At 44.1% G+C, this 20,832-nt stretch overlaps 2 protein-coding genes across 2 annotated transcripts; one reads left to right on the forward strand and one right to left on the reverse strand.

The window, feature by feature from the left end:
- Positions 1-550: 550 nt before the first annotated feature.
- Positions 551-17,927, reverse strand: LOC138210057 (stromelysin-3-like). The gene is made up of 8 exons (XM_069168978.1): positions 17,823-17,927; positions 9,937-10,223; positions 5,218-5,361; positions 3,437-3,570; positions 3,133-3,347; positions 2,819-3,023; positions 1,014-1,274; positions 551-903 (listed from the first exon to the last, which is right to left on the reverse strand). The coding sequence occupies exons 1-8, from the start codon at positions 17,925-17,927 to the stop codon at positions 779-781; spliced, it is 1,476 nt and encodes a 491-aa protein (XP_069025079.1). The 3' UTR covers positions 551-778.
- On the forward strand, positions 3,856-19,749 carry LOC138210058 (stromelysin-3-like). Its single transcript, XM_069168980.1, has 3 exons — positions 3,856-3,890; positions 19,026-19,286; positions 19,397-19,749. Exons 2-3 carry the CDS (start codon positions 19,079-19,081, stop codon positions 19,519-19,521), a joined length of 333 nt encoding a protein of 110 aa, XP_069025081.1. The 5' UTR covers positions 3,856-3,890; positions 19,026-19,078; the 3' UTR covers positions 19,522-19,749.
- The last annotated feature ends 1,083 nt before the right edge of the window (positions 19,750-20,832 follow it).

Genomic DNA, 20,832 nt, shown 5'->3' on the forward strand with positions numbered 1-20,832 from the left:
TCTTGCTGATATAGAATTTCAGCTGCTCCACAGCTCCTTTGTTGTATTTTTCACTTTAATAATGCGCCAAATTTTTTGAATTGAAGACCACGACCATCCAATAATAGTTTCCAGCCTTGTCCCTTGTGTTCAGAGATTTCTCCAGATTCTCTGAATCTTTTAATGATCTTATGAACCGTAGAAGATTAAATCCACTAATTCTTTGTAGTTTTACGTTGAGGAACATTATTCTTAGATTGTTGCACTATTTTCTCACACAGTCTTTCAGAGTGGTGAACCTCTCCCCATCTTCACTGCTGAGAGACTCTGCCTCTCTGAAATCCTCTTTTTTATACACAATCATATTACTGATCTATTGCCATGGTAACCTGATTAGTTGTGAGGGTTAGGGTTAAGCCAGTCTCTTATTGACCTTGTTCCAACTTTTTTGAGACGTGTTACTGCCATCAAATTCAAAATGAGCAGATATTTTTCATAAAACAATAATATTTTTCAGTTTTAACATTTGATATGTTGTCTTTGGTTTATTTTTCATTAAATATGGGTTTGTGGGATTTGCAAATCATCACATTCTGGTTTTATTTACATTAGCGTCCCAACGTTTTTGGAAACCCGGTTGTAGAAACCATAAACACAAGTATTGATCATGGAAATCAGTTGTTTTTAAAATGTCAGAATTTGGTTGCAACAGGTGAAGACTTTGGTGTGAGTGATGTTGTATTTATGTGGGTTTGGAGTTCACTGCTGTGCACAAGTTTAGCAGATGTGAGTGATGAACTTATTTAGACGTGGCAGAGCAGCCAAAGAAATCGTTGCCGATGCTGCGGGGGAAACCTTCCAGCACCTTCAGCGCCACCGGGTCAAACTTCCAGTAGTGCAGCCCACTCAGGAAGTTGGCATAACCTGTGAGGGGAAACAGAAAGCAACAATCACCTCTGGAACGGCGGGTTACAACGTTCCTCAGACCGTCATCAGCTCGGAGGCAGAGGAAGTAAGACGATGCCAGTCCTCACCGTATGAATCCCAGAAGGCAGCATCGATATCTCTGGGTACTCCTCCCCACTGGTGCATGCTGCGAGGATGGAGGTCATCCACTCGATTCTCCTGAACATCGAAGGGCCAGTAAGAAGCGGATTTGAAGAAGTACACTTTCTCAACGTGGTCTTCTTCCCACTTCAAAGCTGCTTGGATGTCTGTTATAGGAAGACCCAGCCGCCGCATCGATTCTGGTCCAGTTATCTTCCTCTCAGCATCAAACACCCAGTAACTGTCACCTGCCACAGCGAGGAGATGGAATAAAACCCGACGTGAACCGCGTTTACTAAACAAAGACATTGTTAGTGGCCCATAGTTCCCATTAAGTGTTGACAGTGTGTTCTGTGGATTATATAACCAGGACATTGTTTCTGGAAGGTGGTGACTGTTTGAAGTTTACATCAAGAGCCAGATTAGCCCAGGATGTAGTAGCTCAAGGAAATCTGTGTCCTGGTGAAAAAGCTGCTACTTAAAGGTTTGTGGTGTTGCAACCAAGCGACATCCATCAGTGATGTCATCATCCATCAGTGATGTCATCATCCATCAGTGATGTCATCATCCATCAGTGAGGTCATCGTTGGTTTGTGAACGTTACAAAACCTCCAGTTCAGATTTAGTCCGTCACCATCTTTGCTAGTTTGGATCTAACTGATCTAACTGTACCTGCATGTGCTGTATCTGCACATTCAGTCATACATTACACTTCCCATATCCAATGCCAACTTCCACCCAACCATCATCCATCAGTGATGTCATCAACCATCAGTGATGTCATCGTTGGTTTGTGACCGTTATGAAGCCTCCAGTGAAGACTCTCTCTGTCACCATCTTGCTAGTTTGGAACAGGAAGTGACCATATTAGGATAAGTTGGGGGAGGAGCCAGCGGTGGATCTGACTGATCTGATTGGAAACTTGACGATACTACGTCCCGCCCACCGACAGCTGTGACCTGACTGCACCACAGGCCTGTCAATCAAACAGACACGCCCCCAAAAACAGGTCTTCTTGAATCTTCTTTTCTAATGAATGAGGGATTATTTTCAGATGGACCTCCAGAAAACTAAGAAGAAGGAGTGACTTTAGCTAACAACACCGAGATAACTGATGGACACATTTTATTCACTTTGGATTTGATGAGAGAAGTTGAATGGGAGTCTATGGAGCTGGAGGCTTTTTGGAGACGACCTCTAGTGGTACTCGCTGGTATTGCAGCTGAAGACACTTCTGGATCAGAACCATTTTTTAGACCTGAAGCTACGAACTCTTTTATATCCAGTCTGTGGTGTGAAACAACTTGCTGATAAAGCCTGAACTCAAGAGTTTCACCGTATCAGATGAAGATGAGGTGAGAGGAGTGTTGATGCCGTCAGCGGTCACACGGCTCGTTTCTGTTCACACAACTCAAACTGAGTTTTATTGCATACGTCTTAGCTTGTTGTCCTCTTATGAAGACTTCATCATAGATCAACAGCATCATCATCTTTACTCGCATCATTAAGAGGCCTCTGATAGTTTTATTGGGGACATGATCCAGATGTCTGTGGCGTCTTAGACATTTCCTCTCATCTTTAAACATGATGACAGAAGTTGAATGGGAGTCTATGGAGCCGGAGGCTTTTTGGAGCCGACCTCTAGTGGCACTCGCTGGTATTGCAGCTGAAGACACTTCTGCACCGGAACCATTTTTCAGACTTGGAAGCTACGGACACTTTTATAAACAGTCTGTGGAGCCGACATAAACTCTCCTCATGAAATAAAGTGTCTTCTAGTTTGCTTCTGTACCTTGGAAGAACCAGATGTTGCCAGACTTGTCTTCATATGCAGCATCGATGTGGTCGGGGATTCCTCTCCAGTGACGTGACGACAAGGCTGGATAGCCAGCTTGTAACTGCCCATCACGTATCCTCCACACGTATCGAGACTTAAAGAAGAAAAGCTCTCCTCTGATCATCGACACGGCGTCAAAGTCTGTCCTGCAGGCGTCCAGCTGCGGGACAACGACACACACACAGCAGGGACAGTTTGTCTTCAGCCCAACATGGAAAGTAGCAGAACAAGAGACTGGTAAAATGGAGGGCTCTGTGTTATCATCTCACCAGTTCACTGTCGATGTCATTAGTCTCTGTCATGTGGGTCGATGTGTGCCGAGGGGGTCCGTACAGGTACTGGATGCCCCGCTTGTCGTCCTCGCTCAGCTGCAGAGGGTAGGAGTCACTGTAGAAAGGACACATAATGGCGTCGGGCTCCAGGGAGTGCTGCAGTCCCAGGACGTGGCCGAACTCATGAGCCGCCACCTGGAGGAGATCTGTGCCTGAACCGGCGAGGGACGAAAGGACGCCGGTTGTTGAACGCATCACTAATTACAAATGAAGACATTTAAAATGTCTCCCGTGTACTCACCCACGTCGTTGCCCACCGTCCAGTGCTCATCGTAGTCAAAGTGGATTTCTCCCTCTCGGTGTGTGCGGGGGAAGAAGGCGTGGGCGAGGATTCCTCCGGGACCGTCAAACGGTAAGCTGTCCCCATGCCAGTACCTGCATAAGTACTTCTGTTATTGGACACAAGCAACTCTGATGCAAATATCACACATGTGAAGATGTGTGCTTAGCGTGTTGGATATCCAGCTGGGGATAATTCTGCTCTGAATATTCTGTCATTTCTTACTGATGGCCTCTCAGAGCTGTTATACCGCGCTGCCTTCTTTCTTCGGATGAAACAGACGAATGATCACGTGCATGTCTTCACACTCTGTACTGTGTTGCGTACTCTGGTACTATTGAGCCCAAAGTCCAGAACATCTGCTAAATCAATGCTGCATATGAAGACAAGTCTGGCAACATCTGGTTCTTCCAAGGTACAGAAGCAAACTAGAAGACACTTTATTTCATGAGGAGAGTTTATGTCGGCTCCACAGACTGTTTATAAAAGTGTTCGTAGCTTCCAGGTCTAAAAAATGGTTCCGATGCAGAAGTGTCTTCAGCTGCAATACCACCGAGTGCCACTAGAGGTCGTCTCCAAAAAGCCTCCGGCTCCATAGACTCCCATTCAACTTCTCTCATCAAATCCAAAGTGAATAAAATGTGTCCATCAGTGATCTCGGTGTTGTTAGCTAAAGTCACTCCTTCTTATTAGTTTTCTGGAGGTCCATCTGAAAATAATCCCTCATTCATTAGAAAAGAAGATTCAAGAAGACCTGTTTTTGGGGGCTTGTCTGTTTGATTGACAGGTCTGTGGTGCAGTCAGGTTACAACTATCGGTGGGCGGGCCGTAGTATCGTCAAGTTTCCAATCAGATTAGTCAGACCCACCGCTGGCTCCTCCCCCAGCTCATCCAAATATGGTCACTTCCTGCTTAAAACCGCTCCGAATTAGCAAAATGGGGACGGACACAATCTGAACTGGAGGCTTTGTAACGTTCGCAAACCAACGATGACATCACTGATGATAGCTGATTGGTTTAAACTCATGAGCAGCCACAAAACCATCATCTGTGCTAACTGGTCCTACACTTATAATCACTCTGTAATAATTAAAATTCTACAGTTTAACAATTACCTGTTATTTTCTAAGTCACTGACGCCTCCCTTCTCTGCTTTGTTAATTGAATATAAACTGTAATATGGAAACTGACTATAACAGCTTTTATAACCGAGTTATCAAGTCAAGACGCGAAGTAGAAAACTGGCCGAGGAACTGAGCTGCTGGAAAAACAAGAGCTGTTATGACACAGTAGCATCGTAAACCAGATGCCAAAATGACGAATCCGAGTGGAGAAAAATGTAGCCGGAGGCACGCGATTAAAAATCCTGCTAAACAAGTCCTGTGCTGCCTCCATTCATGATTGTGATCTCCTGTGAGCCTGCCTGGGATACATCTGCTTCAGTTTTCCTCAGTCACCACAATGAAAGGATCCAAAAGGTTCATGTGTGGGTCTGGATTTATAGTTTTTACATTTCTCAATACTGACAGAATCCGCTCAGTCAGCACAACAGCAGGATTCAACTGAAGAACATCTGAGTTCATGAAATGTTCACAAACCAGTTTAAAAAGCTGTTCAACGCACAACATAACACAAAAACACTGAAATGTGCTCCATTTTGCTCCGTGCAGCTGTACGGCGTCCACCGAGACACGCTGATGACTGTCGAGATCTTCTGCAACGACCTGGTGACCGTTTCTCACCTGTTGAAGTCGATGATGATGTCGGCTTTCTCAGAGCTGACCTCTCTGAACCTCAGAGGAGTCACGGCGCTCCACACGCCCAGCGCCTCCTGGAGGACACGACGCACCTTCGCCTCACTCATCTGCCAGGGGAAACGCATGATCCTGGTGGACACACACACACACACACACACACACACACACACACACACATCAAGAATACATTAAAACACAGACAGATAATTTTTGCATCTCATTCACACACACACATACACCACAGAGACAGAGACATGCAAGATACTCTCCTGCCATTCAGTGTCTTGCCCAAGGACACTTCGGCATATTGAATGGACAGGACGAGTCTCTCTTGCAACCAGCTCAACCTCAGCTCCCAATAATCTTGTTTAACTCCCGAAAAGGAAGTGATGTCAAACTTTTCTCTTTGACTTCCTGTCACGATCATCCCTCTGTGACACCAGAGTTCACAAGTTTGGTCACCTCTCCTCTGATCTAACTGTACCTGCATGTGCTGTATCTGCACATTCAGTCATACATTACACTTCCCATATCCAATGCCAACTTCCACCCAACCATCATCCATCAGTGATGTCATCAACCATCAGTGATGTCATCGTTGGTTTGTGACCGTTATGAAGCCTCCAGTGAAGACTCTCTCTGTCACCATCTTGCTAGTTTGGAACAGGAAGTGACCATATTAGGATAAGTTGGGGGAGGAGCCAGCGGTGGATCTGACTGATCTGATTGGAAACTTGACGATACTACATCCCGCCCACCGACAGCTGTGACCTGACTGCACCACAGGCCTGTCAATCAAACAGACACGCCCCCAAAAACAGGTCTTCTTGAATCTTCTTTTCTAATGAATGAGGGATTATTTTCAGATGGACCTCCAGAAAACTAATAAGAAGGAGTGACTTTAGCTAACAACACCGAGATAACTGATGGACACATTTTATTCACTTTGGATTTGATGAGAGAAGTTGAATGGGAGTCTATGGAGCCGGAGGCTTTTTGGAGACGACCTCTAGTGGCACTCGGTGGTATTGCAGCTGAAGACACTTCTAGATCAGAACCATTTTTCAGACCTGAAGCTACGAACTCTTTTATATCCAGTCTGTGGTTCCATCATCATTTCCAACATTATTTACAGTGTAAAAGTCATAAAAATACTCATATCTGCATGTAAGATAGTTGTCCCTCCTGACACATTGTTATAGCAGTTACAGGTCTCCATGTGAAAACTTTAATATCTAATGAGTAAATCTGAGACTGGTTGAATGTGGATCACTAGTATCAAACAACACATAAGCTTTTCCTCGAGTTCCTTCACGTTATGATAGAATATGATAATAATATAGGTATAAAAAGACTGTTTCTTTAAAATGAAGGGAAGTAGAAATGGCACTCTGACCATAACACTATCTCTTCTAAGCTTTAACCCAAACCAAATATCTAAAAAGATTTTTTTTTCTCCAAAATATTGGTCCTTGAAGAAAAGTTGTATTAAAGCTGGTGCTCTGTTGTCAGTGAGGTCGTCCTCGCTGTGTGGAGAACTGCAGTTTAAAAACCACATTCCTCTCAGCTCTATTTCTGTCGTGTGGTAAACAGCCTGTTGTTCACAACAACTGACCTGAAAAACATCTAATGAGTGAGTGAACTGAACTCGACTAATATTCTACTATATTTCTGCACAATGGGATCATATGATGCAACCACCTGATTCTGAATCAGTTTTTAAATCATTACATCCAGAAAATCAATGAAAAGTGTTATAATAGTACATTCTTGTCTCTTTTATTTACCTGACGCGAACACCTGAACTGTTGTAATAACACAGTACATATGATGATGTGAATTATGGGAAGTGTCAGAAGCTCTTTTTGTGATTAAATCTTTACCTTTTTTATTTAAACATACACACTGTGCAGCAACCTGGTATCACTGCAAAGCGTGAAATAGACACGCCGATCCAGTACAGCAAAACGTGAGATAGCCACGCTGTGGGCTGTCTAGGCGTGAAAGTTACATTAATGCTGCGTGACGAAGGTGCAACAGAGGTATTGAGACCAGGTACAAAGGATATTTTTCTTCTGTATTAGGAGGCAGGAGGTGTTGCTAGGTAACAATAATTGCAGACTGCCATGCGGGACGATGAGGCTCCAATCCAGGTGGTGACAACGTTCTTCTTGAGATGATTATTTTTTCCAAACCTCAACCACGTGTTTATGCTATGTGGTTCATCCATCCATCCAGCTCACTTTGGGCGAAGCCAGGGTTCACCTGGACAGGTCGCCAGTCTATCACAGGGCCAACACTTATAGACAAACGGAAACAAAGACCATTCACGCTCTCATTCACACCTAAGGGACATTTGTAGAACCACCAATTAACCTGAGATGCATGTTTTGGATGGTGGGAGGAAGCTGGAGTACCCGGAGAGAACCCACACAGGCACAGGGAGAACATGCAAACTCCACACAGGGAGGCCTGGATTCAAACCCAGAACCTTTTCACTGAGGCGACAATGCTAACCACTGAACCACTGCGCCGCCCCTATATGGTTGATTTTCCTGTAAATCACATGACTCTAAGTGTGTAGTAGGTTTTATTTTCTTCTACTACAGGAAAACGTGTAACTTTCACGCCTAGACAGCCCAAAGCGTGGGTATCTCACGTTTTGCTGTATTTGACGGGCGTGTCTATTTCACGCTTTGCTGGGACAGTGTCAGGACGAAGATGAGCGTCTTCATCGGGGACGCCAACAAGAACACGAGCATGTTAAAAAAATTTTTTACCTTTCACCCGTCGTGTGACAACTTCCACAACTTGTCAGTGACGTCTACCAATAGGGTGCACAGGCGTTTTGTTCTGTCTCCTACTTCTTTTCCAGCACTAGACAGCCAGGAGCTTTGTATGATGAGTCAGTTCCCCAATGAATTAATAAATACAGGAGATCATGTCTTTGGATTTTGAATACAATGAAAATAGTGTCGACTGCAGTGTTTGGGGGTTGATGTGGAAGGACACTAAATTGATGTTTGATTTAATGTTGATCGTTGTGGGGACATGATAAATAATATTTTATGACTAATTGTTAAAGGATGCAAAAGACTCCCAATTCCTCCCATTAAACATATGAAACCTCTTTTTAAAAAATAGCCCAACATTTTTAACATTATTACAGAAAACATTTCACCGTATCAACACACTGCCTGGTGTATTGGTTAGTCCCATTCATTCTGAATATGTAAGCAGTGAATAGAGTATGTATATGGTAACCTTGTATTGTGTTAACAGACAGTGGTGTCCTTCTTATTGTTCAGCTATGTGTACAAGCTCAGACATGACACACTTGAACCTCCTGCAGGCACCACTGACAGTATAAAGAGGATGGATAATGCTGCATGGAAGAGGTGATGTTGTTAAGACTCCCGCAGAGGAGAACCGTCTCTGTAATGTTCACGTTGTGTCTGCGGTCCCGTTCACACCTGGAGGTAACATCCTGGGTGATCCAAAGTGGAAATATCTGAGAACCTCTGTTCACACCTGATATTAGATTGCATCCCACAGACTGGACATAAAAGTGTTCATAGCTTCCAGGTCTGAAAAATGGTTCCGATGCAGAAGTGCCTTCAACTGCAATACCACCGAGTGCCACTAGAGGTCGGCTCCAAAAAGCCTCCGCTCCATAGACTCCCATTCAACTTCTCTCATCAAATCCAAAGTGAATAAAATGTGTCCATCAGTTATCTCGGTGTTGTTAGCTAAAGTCACTCCTTCTTATTAGTTTTCTGGAGGTCCATCTGAAAATAATCCCTCATTCATGAGAAAAGAAGATTCAAGAAGACCTGTTTTTGGGGGCGTGTCTGTTTGATTGACAGGCCTGTGGTGCAGTCAGGTTACAGCTATCGGTGGGCGGGACGTAGTAGCATCGGGTTTCCAATCACATCAGTCAGATCCACCGTTGGCTCCTCCCCCAGCACGTCCAAATATGGTCACTTCCTGCTCCAAACCGCTCCGAACTGGCAAGATGGTGACGGACAGAATCTGAACTGGAGGATTCATAATGTTCACAAACCAACGATGACATCACTGATGGATGATGACATCACTGATGGTTGACGGTTGATCACCACATTTAGCTCGAGTGATCACAATTATTGGACAGTATGCAGACTCAGTTTCACTGTGAAGGTCAGCAGAGCTCCGTCTGCATCACATCACACCGTTTGTACATGACTCTGCACTGCAGAATGCACACTGTTCAAACACACACAAACACACACACACACACACAAGCAGTCGGCTGTGATGTAATGTGATTTAGGACTCTGGTAAACACATAAATAACAAAAGTTGCAGTATAACAAAAGTTATACTGCAACTATTATTAAGTAAAGTAACGTTTAATTACAGGATGATTATATGATTTACGAGCCGGCTTTAACTCGGCCTTCAATCTGCACCACAAGCCTTCCTGTTAAGCTGAAACACAAACATGTTTTCCTGACAGTAACCGTTAGCTCGCTGTTAGTTGGAGTTGAGAATTCGTGTTGACTTACAGGCGGTCACAGTGACCAAAGAAAGCTAATTTTAAAGCTTAAAGGACGTAAAAAAACAACAGTCAGCGTTTCTCAGCACAGACTGTTATTCTTAATGAAAACTATTCATCAGTGCGTTCACAATGAGAGCAGCAGCATCAGTGCGAGTGTTTCTTACTTGTAGGTGAGGTCGGTTTTCTCCCAGCGACCTCCGAACAGCGCGAACCTCTTCCTGCGCTGCTGCTGCTTGCTCGGGCCTCCTCGCCTCTTCTTCTGGCTGTAGTGCGACACGTCCGCCTGCGTTATCGGCGGGTAGTCGGGCACCCCGCAGCGAGGACGCTTCCACGACTCGGTGCCGTTCTGGGGAGTCAAATCCGACTTGGACCGGTGATCTCGGTTTAGCGTGTCCTGCTCGTGTCGTCCCCTCTTCTTCAGGAGAGTGTGGCTGCTGCTGTGAGGCCATCCCTGCAAACACAGAACAGGACGCTCTGTGATGTCATCACACACACAGTTAAAAACACATTCATCTTCCAGCTGAGAACTGCAGAGTGAATGTTTATGCTGATGACACCATGTTGTCTGCTGCAGAGCAGACTCTCTCCAGGCTGCAGAGTGCTTTCAAATACTTGCCGAGTTATTAATTTCCCTCCGAAAAAGACTAAACGGACACATTTTCAAGATTGCAAACGATGATGTTCCCACTGTGCTCCCAAGTTATCTCTCAGGTGTGTTCCTGGAAATGTCTCTTCAGATTCATGACGTGGAAATGAACCTGTGTTCTTCCAATATTGAATCCCTTCGTCCTCATCAGGTGGTAACCAGCAGTGACGTCACCCGTTGGTTTGTGAACGTCACCATCTTGCTAGTTCAGAACAGGAAGTGACCATATTTGGACGAGCTGGGGGAGGAGCCAGCGGTGGATCTGACTGATCTGATTGGAAACCTGACGATACTATGTCCCGCCCACCGATAGCTGTAACCTGACTAACCTTTTATCATACATTGAAAGTGCCAGTTGTTCCTAATTGTGTGCAAACACTTTGCCAACCTTCATTAAGGGGCATGAAGCTAAAACCAGAGAATGTTTAACAAATAAAGTCCTCAGCTCACAAATCAATCTGATGACATCACTCCTGAGCAGTCAGACAGTGATGCGCTGGGCGGCTTTCACGCTCTGACGTCACCTCCTGGCTTCCTGTTTTGCTGATGTGACTGTTTGAAGTCAGCAAAGTCAGCTGTCTCCGGTTAGCCTATGATTGCTGGTACGGTTCAGGTTCAGAGATGCTGAGTGGGCAGTTTGAAGCTGGATGAACGCACCGCTGTGTGTGTGGCTGAGGGTCTGTGGAGGAGGTGGGAGTTCAAATCAAAACATCTACTCTTCAGGATGGATGAACACCTGAGAGATCTTCTATCACCACATTCATCAGTCGGTGAAGAACCCAACATGTTTCATTGCCTCCAGTCGTTCTGCGAGACGTGTTTGTGCAGCCGTTATCTGATATCGCACCACCTTTGGATTCAGTGCTCTGGGCTTCCACAATAAAGCGCTTGTCAGAATGAACATGTGATATATGAATCTACAGAAAAAAAGTCCCAACGACCGCTAATCTGTCAGTGGAGACAAAAACCTGTGTCCTTTGTTCTGTGGAACAAACAGCGTTATCCCGACTTTAAACTAAATCAGGTGAACCTCAGTCACGTAAACACACAGAGCATGAAGGGGAATTAAAGGTGCTGATTTGTTGTGAATCCTCCGCTGTTTGAGAACAAATAAGACAATGAATGAGAAGAATTTCATGCTTAGGCAAAGCTTCAGAGCTCTCTAATGTAAAAAGATGGTGGATTGATTGGATGGATTATGGATTGACAGTGAAAAGCCTGCTTGGACTGAGTCATCCTCAGAAACCCAACAACAACGAGGTGTGTGGAATTAACCGAGGCGTGCCTGCTCAGCAGCGGGGCGTTTACTGCTGAAAGAAATACTTACATATTTTCATCATTATGTTTTGAAGAAGACTGAAACCATCAACCAATCATCAAACAAGCTTTCCTGAGCAGTTGAGCTACGCACATTAACGTGACCGCTGGTACGTGAACATCAGTGATGTCACCGTGGAAACCTGAAACTGGAGCAGAGAAACATCAGATTGTGGTTTCAACTTTTGGGGAAGAAAATCTTTATCATGCACGCTCACAGCCAAGTGTTCCTGAGCCCATGCAGTGATTTCCACCACAGACTTTTTAAAGCAGTGCCGAAGATCACAGCCGTCCAATACTGGTTTTCAGTCCTGTTCCTTGCATCAGAGTTTGAATCACATTTTTAGGAAACAGAAAATCTTCAAGACATCCGCTCACAGCGTGTTGAAAACGGGAACCTTGCCTGTTCTCAACAGGCTGTGAGTGGCGTGTTGTCATGTTGGAGAAGCCTGTTGCCATGGCGCCACAGATCAGGTGGTCTGCAGCGAATGTTTTCCCTCAGACGCCTCAGAAGGTCTCAGTCGAACTTTGTGTTGACAGTCTGACAACCAGCTAACAAAGCTAAGAAACAGCTAATTTTGCACAAAAAAAAACCAGCTAAACTGTCAACAATACTAACAATCAGCTAATTTTGCTAAAAACAGCTAAACTGAAGTTAACAACCAGCTAACAACACCAGCACCCCTCAGAACCTCAGAAGGTCCCGGTGGAACTCGGTGTTGACAGTCTGACTCTGGGGAACGAATTCACGGTGACACAAAGAAACCCCACCTGGTGTCTTGAACGTGATGTCACCAGAACACCTCGCCCGGCTTATCGCTCCATCTGTTGACCATTTACAGAGTTTGACCCAAAATCTGTTGTTTCTCCGCACCAGTTTGAGGTTTCCATGGTGACATCACTGATGTTCACGTAGCAGCGGTGATCACTCAGTGATGATGTTGATCGAGAACTTGAATACTTCCTCGTGAAGGTTGTTGCTTCCTGCTGCTCCGTCTGCATCACCGTGCTGCGTTGAGCACCAACAGACTCTGAACTTTGTGTCTGCAGCTCGTACGTCGAACCACAAGAACACAACTTTTTCATCGATATTGGAACTTTTACGAATTTCCTCGAGCCGTCGCCCATCAGGCAGCACTGTTGTGTTTGACTAAACATGTTTTACTAAACATATGAACGGTCTCCAAACACAGTTGTAGATGGATACAAGTCATACAAACATAAACAAGATGATTTAAGATTCGTTTTTTAAAATACAATAACATTTTTATGGTTTGATGCAAAGAAACACGGAGCGTCGTTTCTACATGGCGTCCTGCTACGAAAAAACACAACTGGACAAATGAGTCGATCGGGAGCTTCTATCCGCTGTGAACGTAAAACAAACTCCCACCGGATTACACCACGCTCGGCTGCACAACTGTGTGTGTGTGTGTGTGTGTGTGTGTGTGTGTGTGTGTGTGTGTGTGTGTGTGTGTGTGTGTGTGATACCCGGTGGTGGTCTGGCAGGGCTGAAGAGGCTTTAACTCACTTGAAGTCAACGGCTGAGCTGACAGGCAGTTGAGTGACAGAAGTGAGTAAAACCTGTGGTCAGGCTGCACATTTTCATTTAAAAAGCATAAACACAGTCACGACACGGAGACAAAGCCGTGTGTGTGCCGGGGGAATCCTGCCAACGGGCCGACATGTCGCCACAGGACACGGCGGTTGCTGCATCTCGCCCAGACCGGCGTGCCCGAGCTGCAACCCAACCTCCCGATCCATCTGCAGACACGGCCGCTGCAGTTTCATCTAATAGATGGCATCTGTTACACGGGGAGTCTTTGTTGATGACACTCAGACATGCCAACATAGTGGGTGCATGCAGGCAGGAACATGTTCACACACACACACACACACACACACACACACACACACACACACACACACACACACACACACACACACACACACAGAGCAGATGTCTGGAAATTCCCTGTTCAGTCATGACATCAGGTCACCTGCACCGTAACACAGGATGTTATAAAAGGCTCTCAAGGATGCTGATCTGACACTACTGGGGAACACCAGCATTACATCCATGATTAGATTCACGCCTTCAGACAAAAAAAGTCGTCCAAACTTGAGATAAACGATGAGCAGAGTCGATAAAATCTCCAATAGGAAAACATTCAAACCACAGAAAGTCCTGCTTATCGGCAGGCAGCAAGTGTTTTGCACACAAAGCGTCAGATTGTGCCAAGAGAAGGGAATGTTTGGAGGATAATGAGGATTAACATGAGTGGAGAGATCATCCTCCACCATCAACATCTCCCACTAAACCTTCCAACAACAAGCCCGTCACACGGAGCCTCAACTCACCACCACATCACAAAAACCTCCACAAGTACAACTCAGTCCCTCCAGGGTTCGCAGGAAATAACACCAATTCAAGCAAACTCAGCAATATTTGTGAGAGCTTGTAATTTTTTTTAATTCCCTGAAAGTTTTAAAGGCATTAAGTAAGTCTTTTCAAACAAAACTCATCACCAAATAACAGAAACAGAGAAAAGCTATTTCACTTTTAAAGAGTTTTTTTGTAACTTTTTGTAATCCAAAAAAAGCTGAAATAAAAAGGTTAAAACTAAATTATTTTCTGTGATGTGCAGCAAGATTATTATCACAGGAACGTATTACATATTATTGTTTATCAGGCAAAAATCTAATTTTTTATCTCCACGCAAAAAATTACATCAATATTTTGTTCAAAATCTGTTGCAACATCAAACATTTTTGATCACAATAATCACAAAAAAACTCCTGGAAGGACTGGAAACTATCATCGGTCAGACAGACCTGTTGGATTATTCATACTGATGCAGCGTTTTGCTGTCATAGCTGCTGGCGATGGACCGAGTTTTAACAGTCGGGTAGTTTAGTCTTCACTGTGAGCAAACGCTGCACTAATTAATGAGTTGTTTGGTCTATAAAATGTCAGAAAATGATTTTTAAAAACTTCCATCACAGTTTTCAGAGTCCAACGTGATGTACAGTCCAAAACCCAAACACATTCAGCCAGTGAGGAAAACAGGAAACGCATCAGGGACAAGACGTTTGGCCCAGTTTAGATTTACAATATTTGTTTTGATTGATTCATTTTTGTGGATCAGTAAATCAAACGGTGGTTTCAGCTCTGTTCAAGAGTTTAAATAAATCTGACATCATGAAGAGATCATGAGTGGGGGAGAAACTTTCTGGACTTGGACTTTCTGATAATAATTTTAACTTTTCAAAACTTTTACGAGAATGTGTAGAAATGTTTAAAGATGAGAGGAAATGTCTAAGACGCCACAGACATCTGGATCATGTCCCCAATAAAACTATCAGAGGCCTCTTAACGATGCGAGTAAAGATGATGATGCTGTTGATCTATGATGAAGTCTTCATAAGAGGACAACAAGCTAAGACGTATGCAATAAAACTCAGTTTGAGTTGTGTGAACAGAAACGAGGCGTGTGACCGCTGACGGCATCAACACTCCTCTCACCTCATCTTCATCTGATACGGTGAAACTCTGAGTTCAGGCTTTATCAGCAAGTTGTTTCACACCACAGACTGGATATAAAAGAGTTCGTAGCTTCAGGTCTAAAAAATGGTTCTGATCCAGAAGTGTCTTCAGCTGCAATACCAGCGAGTACCACTAGAGGTCGGCTCCAAAAAGCCTCCGGCTCCATAGACTCCCATTCAACTTCTCTCATCAAATCCAAAGTGAATAAAATGTGTCCATCAGTTATCTCGGTGTTGTTAGCTAAAGTCACTCCTTCTTATTAGTTTTCTGGAGGTCCATCTGAAAATAATCCCTCATTCATTAGAAAAGAAGATTCAAGAAGACATGTTTTTGGGGGCGTGTCTGTTTGATTGACAGGCCTGTGGTGCAGTCAGGTTACAGCTATCGGTGGGCGGGACGTAGTATCGTCAGGTTTCCAATCAGATCGGTCAGATCCACCGCTGGCTCCTCCCCCAGCTCGTCCAAATATGGTCACTTCCTGCTCCAAACCGCTCCGAACTAGCAAGATGGTGACGGACAGAATCTGAACTGGAGGATTGATAATGTTCACAAACCAACGATGACCTCACTGATGGATGATGACATCACTGATCGGGGGTGATTGGCCGAGATTAAAGCTGAGTGGCAGGTGGGCGGAGCCAGGCTATGAACGTCTAAATGATATTGAAGGATTCATATGAACATATTTAAATTGTATAATTCATGTCAGACACTTTGAGATGACACTTTTTGAATCTTGTTTTAAAGTTTTTGTGAAGGAAGATTTGTTTGTTTTTTTAAATGTAATTTCTGTCCAAGTCTAAAGAAGAAAGTTTTCACTGGTCAACCAGCGACTTCTTGTGAAGACCAAAGGTGGAGACATTTTGATCGTTGACTGTTTTTCTGTGTGTTGTCCACTCTGTAATCTTTAGAGTGTAATAGAAGCTCATACTGAAAATGTGCATCTTTCTGTGGTCAGTTTTGGGCCTATTTAAACAAACCTTAAAGCTTCATAACTTCCCATGTCAAAATATCCAGGATCAGTTTCTCAGATTGGTGTATTTTTAAAGGAAAGTTTTGACCTTGAAGTTTATGAGCAACATCAGGTTATCAGTGCAGATGTTTTTATGGAAAATCTCAACATGAAATAATTATTATTGTACGAAATACAAACTAGAGCCCGACCAATATATAATCAGTGTATGTTATCCTCTGAAAGCTTATTTTACAAAAAAAACAGATGTTCTGCAGTAAGTTCAGTTCGATAAGTTGGTGAATTTCACCTGAGTTCTGGTTCTGGTTCTGTTGGAGGTTTCTTCCTGTTCAAAGAACGTTTTTCCTCCTATCTGACGTATGAACAGTTGAATTGTTGAGTTTCTCTGTATGATGCTGTAAAGTTTTCTTGTGAGGACTTTACTGTGTTGAGTGCCATGAAATAATGTGCGCTGTGATCTGGAGCTTTATAAAGAAAACTGAATTGAATTGAATTAGAAATACTTCTATTTGTGTGTTTATAATTGTTTATAAAGTTTAAATTCACAGTGAAGTTTCCTGTTTCAGAGCTCTGATGTCAGTCTGGACAATAAACTGAACGAGATGCTGCGACCATTACAGATCTGGGTCACAAGTGCTGACCAATAAAACTATAAATACTGGCAGCACTTCACTAAATGTGACATTCAACCACTCAGTGATGAACCCGCCAAGAAACAAATTCCTGCAAAGCAGACGAGCAGAAACGTCCTTCGCTGTCAATCATAGGGTGACTTATGGGATGAGCTCAGACAGCAGACTGTCAGGACTCGACAGCACCTCACCAAGATCAATCTCAGCAACAAGTCTGATTTCAGCGTTAAGATGAAGCACCTAAACATGAAGAATGACGTGGTGCCGTCCTGTTTGGTGGATACGAGCGAGCCGAAGTTCATCCAGCAGCCGGCTGCCTCCGTCTGTCCTCCCCCATGTGTTTCTCTCTCCAAGAAACTATCTGCTGTTTTCTCCTTTTTCTCCTGAGTCAGCAAACCAGCGGCGTTTTGAACCTCCACCGGCTGCCAGATGACTTGCCTCTGCCTGCTCGCTCTGACTCTCCGTCACTGAAAAGCAGGTCTGGCATCCATCAGGCTGCAGACAGCTGGAGACCAACGCTGTGCTGGTTGAACAGCGTGCAGTGACGACATTTAACGAGTAATAATGCAGCAAAAATACAATTTTAGCCCAAAATAAAAGATTATTGTCAAAAGCTGCTGTTTCAGGATCAGTTGCTCTTTGTTCATAATGATATTTGTTGTTCATCACATCAGTCAGATACATCAGGAACAAAAGTGTGAAGAGTGTCGGTCCTGCTGGAAACTGAAGCGTTCATGTGTGAAACACTGAAGTCTGATCAGAAACACGTCATCAGCAATTCAACTGCACACTTTACTGCCTGAACTACATGCAGATATGAATAAACTCAGATTTCCTGTCACACTTGCAGCCTCCTCTAACGTCCCGCTCTGCTCAGCCTCTCTCTAAGGCGCACTCTCCCGCCTCTAAACTTTTCATACCTGTGTTGGACTCACCTGCGGCTGCTTCGCGGCTCTGCGCTCGTGCACCGGCAGAGACTGCACGCAGAGGAAAAGGTGCAAAGGCAAGATGCCGCCGCAAAACACGACCGCGCGCATCATGTTGTCTCGCAGACGCGGCTGGAGAGGTGACCGAGCAGCGGGACGGCAGGAGGAGGAGGAGGAGGAGGAGGAAGAGGAGGACTGGTGGCAGGGAAGCCTGACGCGGGCTTTTGTCCTCCTCAGATGACACCTACAGCTCGACTACGACACACGTGATTTAACCCTTTCAGTCCCAACGAGCAGCAGTAAACTGGAGCCTCCATCAGACTGTTGCAGCAGACAGTGACATGAAATGAAGGAGCTGCTTAGGTGTGTTTAAGTGACTTCAACGTACAACATCATGTTGTATTTCTTAGCTATTCCTCATGAAAGTGTGTTGGGGGTAGAGGCCAGAGTTTCCCAGCATGCACTGAGCTCCAAAAAGCCTCCGGCTCCATAGACTCCCATTCAACTTCTCTCATCAAATCCAAAGTGAATAAAATGTGTCCATCAGTTATCTCGGTGTTGTTAGCTAAAGTCACTCCTTCTTATTAGTTTTCTGGAGGTCCATCTGAAAATAATCCCTCATTCATTAGAAAAGAAGATTCAAGAAGACCTGTTTTTGGGGGGCGTGTCTGTTTGATTGACAGGCCTGTGGTGCAGTCAGGTTACAGCTATCAGTGGGCGGGACGTAGTATCGTCAGGTTTCCAATCAGAACAGTCAGATCCACCGCTGGCTCCTCCCCCAGCTCGTCCAAATATGGTCACTTCCTGCTCCAAACTAGCAAAGATGGTGACGGACTAAATCTGAACTGGAGGTTTTGTAACGTTCACAAACCAACGATGACCTCACTGATGGATGATGACATCACTGATGGATGATGACATCACTGATGGATGATGACATCACTGATGGATGTCGCTTGGTTGCAACACCACAAACCTTTAAGTAGCAGCTTTTTCACCAGGACACAGATTTCCTTGAGCTACTACATCCTGGGCTAATCTGGCTCTTGATGTAAACTTCAAACAGTCACCACCTTCCAGAAACAATGTCCTGGTTATATAATCCACAGAACACACTGTCAACACTTAATGGGAACTATGGGCCACTAACAATGTCTTTGTTTAGTAAACGCGGTTCACGTCGGGTTTTATTCCATCTCCTCGCTGTGGCAGGTGACAGTTACTGGGTGTTTGATGCTGAGAGGAAGATAACTGGACCAGAATCGATGCGGCGGCTGGGTCTTCCTATAACAGACATCCAAGCAGCTTTGAAGTGGGAAGAAGACCACGTTGAGAAAGTGTACTTCTTCAAATCCGCTTCTTACTGGCCCTTCGATGTTCAGGAGAATCGAGTGGATGACCTCCATCCTCGCAGCATGCACCAGTGGGGAGGAGTACCCAGAGATATCGATGCTGCCTTCTGGGATTCATACGGTGAGGACTGGCATCGTCTTACTTCCTCTGCCTCCGAGCTGATGACGGTCTGAGGAACGTTGTAACCCGCCGTTCCAGAGGTGATTGTTGCTTTCTGTTTCCCCTCACAGGTTATGCCAACTTCCTGAGTGGGCTGCACTACTGGAAGTTTGACCCGGTGGCGCTGAAGGTGCTGGAAGGTTTCCCCCGCAGCATCGGCAACGATTTCTTTGGCTGCTCTGCCACGTCTAAATAAGTTCATCACTCACATCTGCTAAACTTGTGCACAGCAGTGAACTCCAAACCCACATAAATACAACATCACTCACACCAAAGTCTTCACCTGTTGCAACCAAATTCTGACATTTTAAAAACAACTGATTTCCATGATCAATACTTGTGTTTATGGTTTCTACAACCGGGTTTCCAAAAACGTTGGGACGCTAATGTAAATAAAACCAGAATGTGATGATTTGCAAATCCCACAAACCCATATTTAATGAAAAATAAACCAAAGACAACATATCAAATGTTAAAACTGAAAAATATTATTGTTTTATGAAAAATATCTGCTCATTTTGAATTTGATGGCAGTAACACGTCTCAAAAAAGTTGGAACAAGGTCAATAAGAGACTGGGTTAACCCTAACCCTCACAACTAATCAGGTTACCATGGCAATAGATCAGTAATATGATTGTGTATAAAAAGAGGATTTCAGAGAGGCAGAGTCTCTCAGCAGTGAAGATGGGGAGAGGTTCACCACTCTGAAAGACTGTGTGAGAAAATAGTGCAACAATCTAAGAATAATGTTCCTCAACGTAAAACTACAAAGAATTAGTGGATTTAATCTTCTACGGTTCATAAGATCATTAAAAGATTCAGAGAATCTGGAGAAATCTCTGAACACAAGGGACAAGGCTGGAAACTATTATTGGATGGTCGTGGTCTTCAATTCAAAAAATTTGGCGCATTATTAAAGTGAAAAATACAACAAAGGAGCTGTGGAGCAGCTGAAATTCTATATCAGCAAGAATGGGACCACATTTCACTTTCAAAAGTCCAGCAACTGGTCTCCTCAGTCCCCAACCGTTTCCAGAGTGTTGTTAAAAGAAGTGGTGATGCAGCACAGTGGTGAACATGAACCTGGAACAACTTTATAGAGACGTGTTGCTGACATCAGATTCAAAAAGAGCAGATGTTTTTCATAAAACAATAAAATTTCTCAGAGTTAACATTTGATATGTTGTCTTTGGTTTATTTGCAATTAAATATGGATTAAAATGATTTGCAAATCCTCACATTCTGTTTTTATTTACATTTTTACACAGCGTCACAACTTTTTTGGAAACAAAGCATTTGACTCAAAGTTTGCAACCATCCAGTTTCACTTCATTTCAGGAGCACAAATCCAAACATAAACCATCTCAGGGCACTTTTCAAGTGAGGTCTCCGGACTTCTGCAGGGCTATAAATGTTTGGGACAGTTTAAGAACACATCTGGAGGCAACTGGTTAAATTCACAATCTTCACGTCAGAGCGTTGGTTTGAAAACAGACTGGCGCGTTA

The sequence above is a fragment of the Embiotoca jacksoni genome, unplaced genomic scaffold (assembly GCF_022577435.1).
Source record: "Embiotoca jacksoni isolate LCO1_2020_lvr unplaced genomic scaffold, fEmbJac1.0.p SCAF_42, whole genome shotgun sequence".
NCBI lineage: Eukaryota > Metazoa > Chordata > Actinopteri > Embiotocidae > Embiotoca > Embiotoca jacksoni.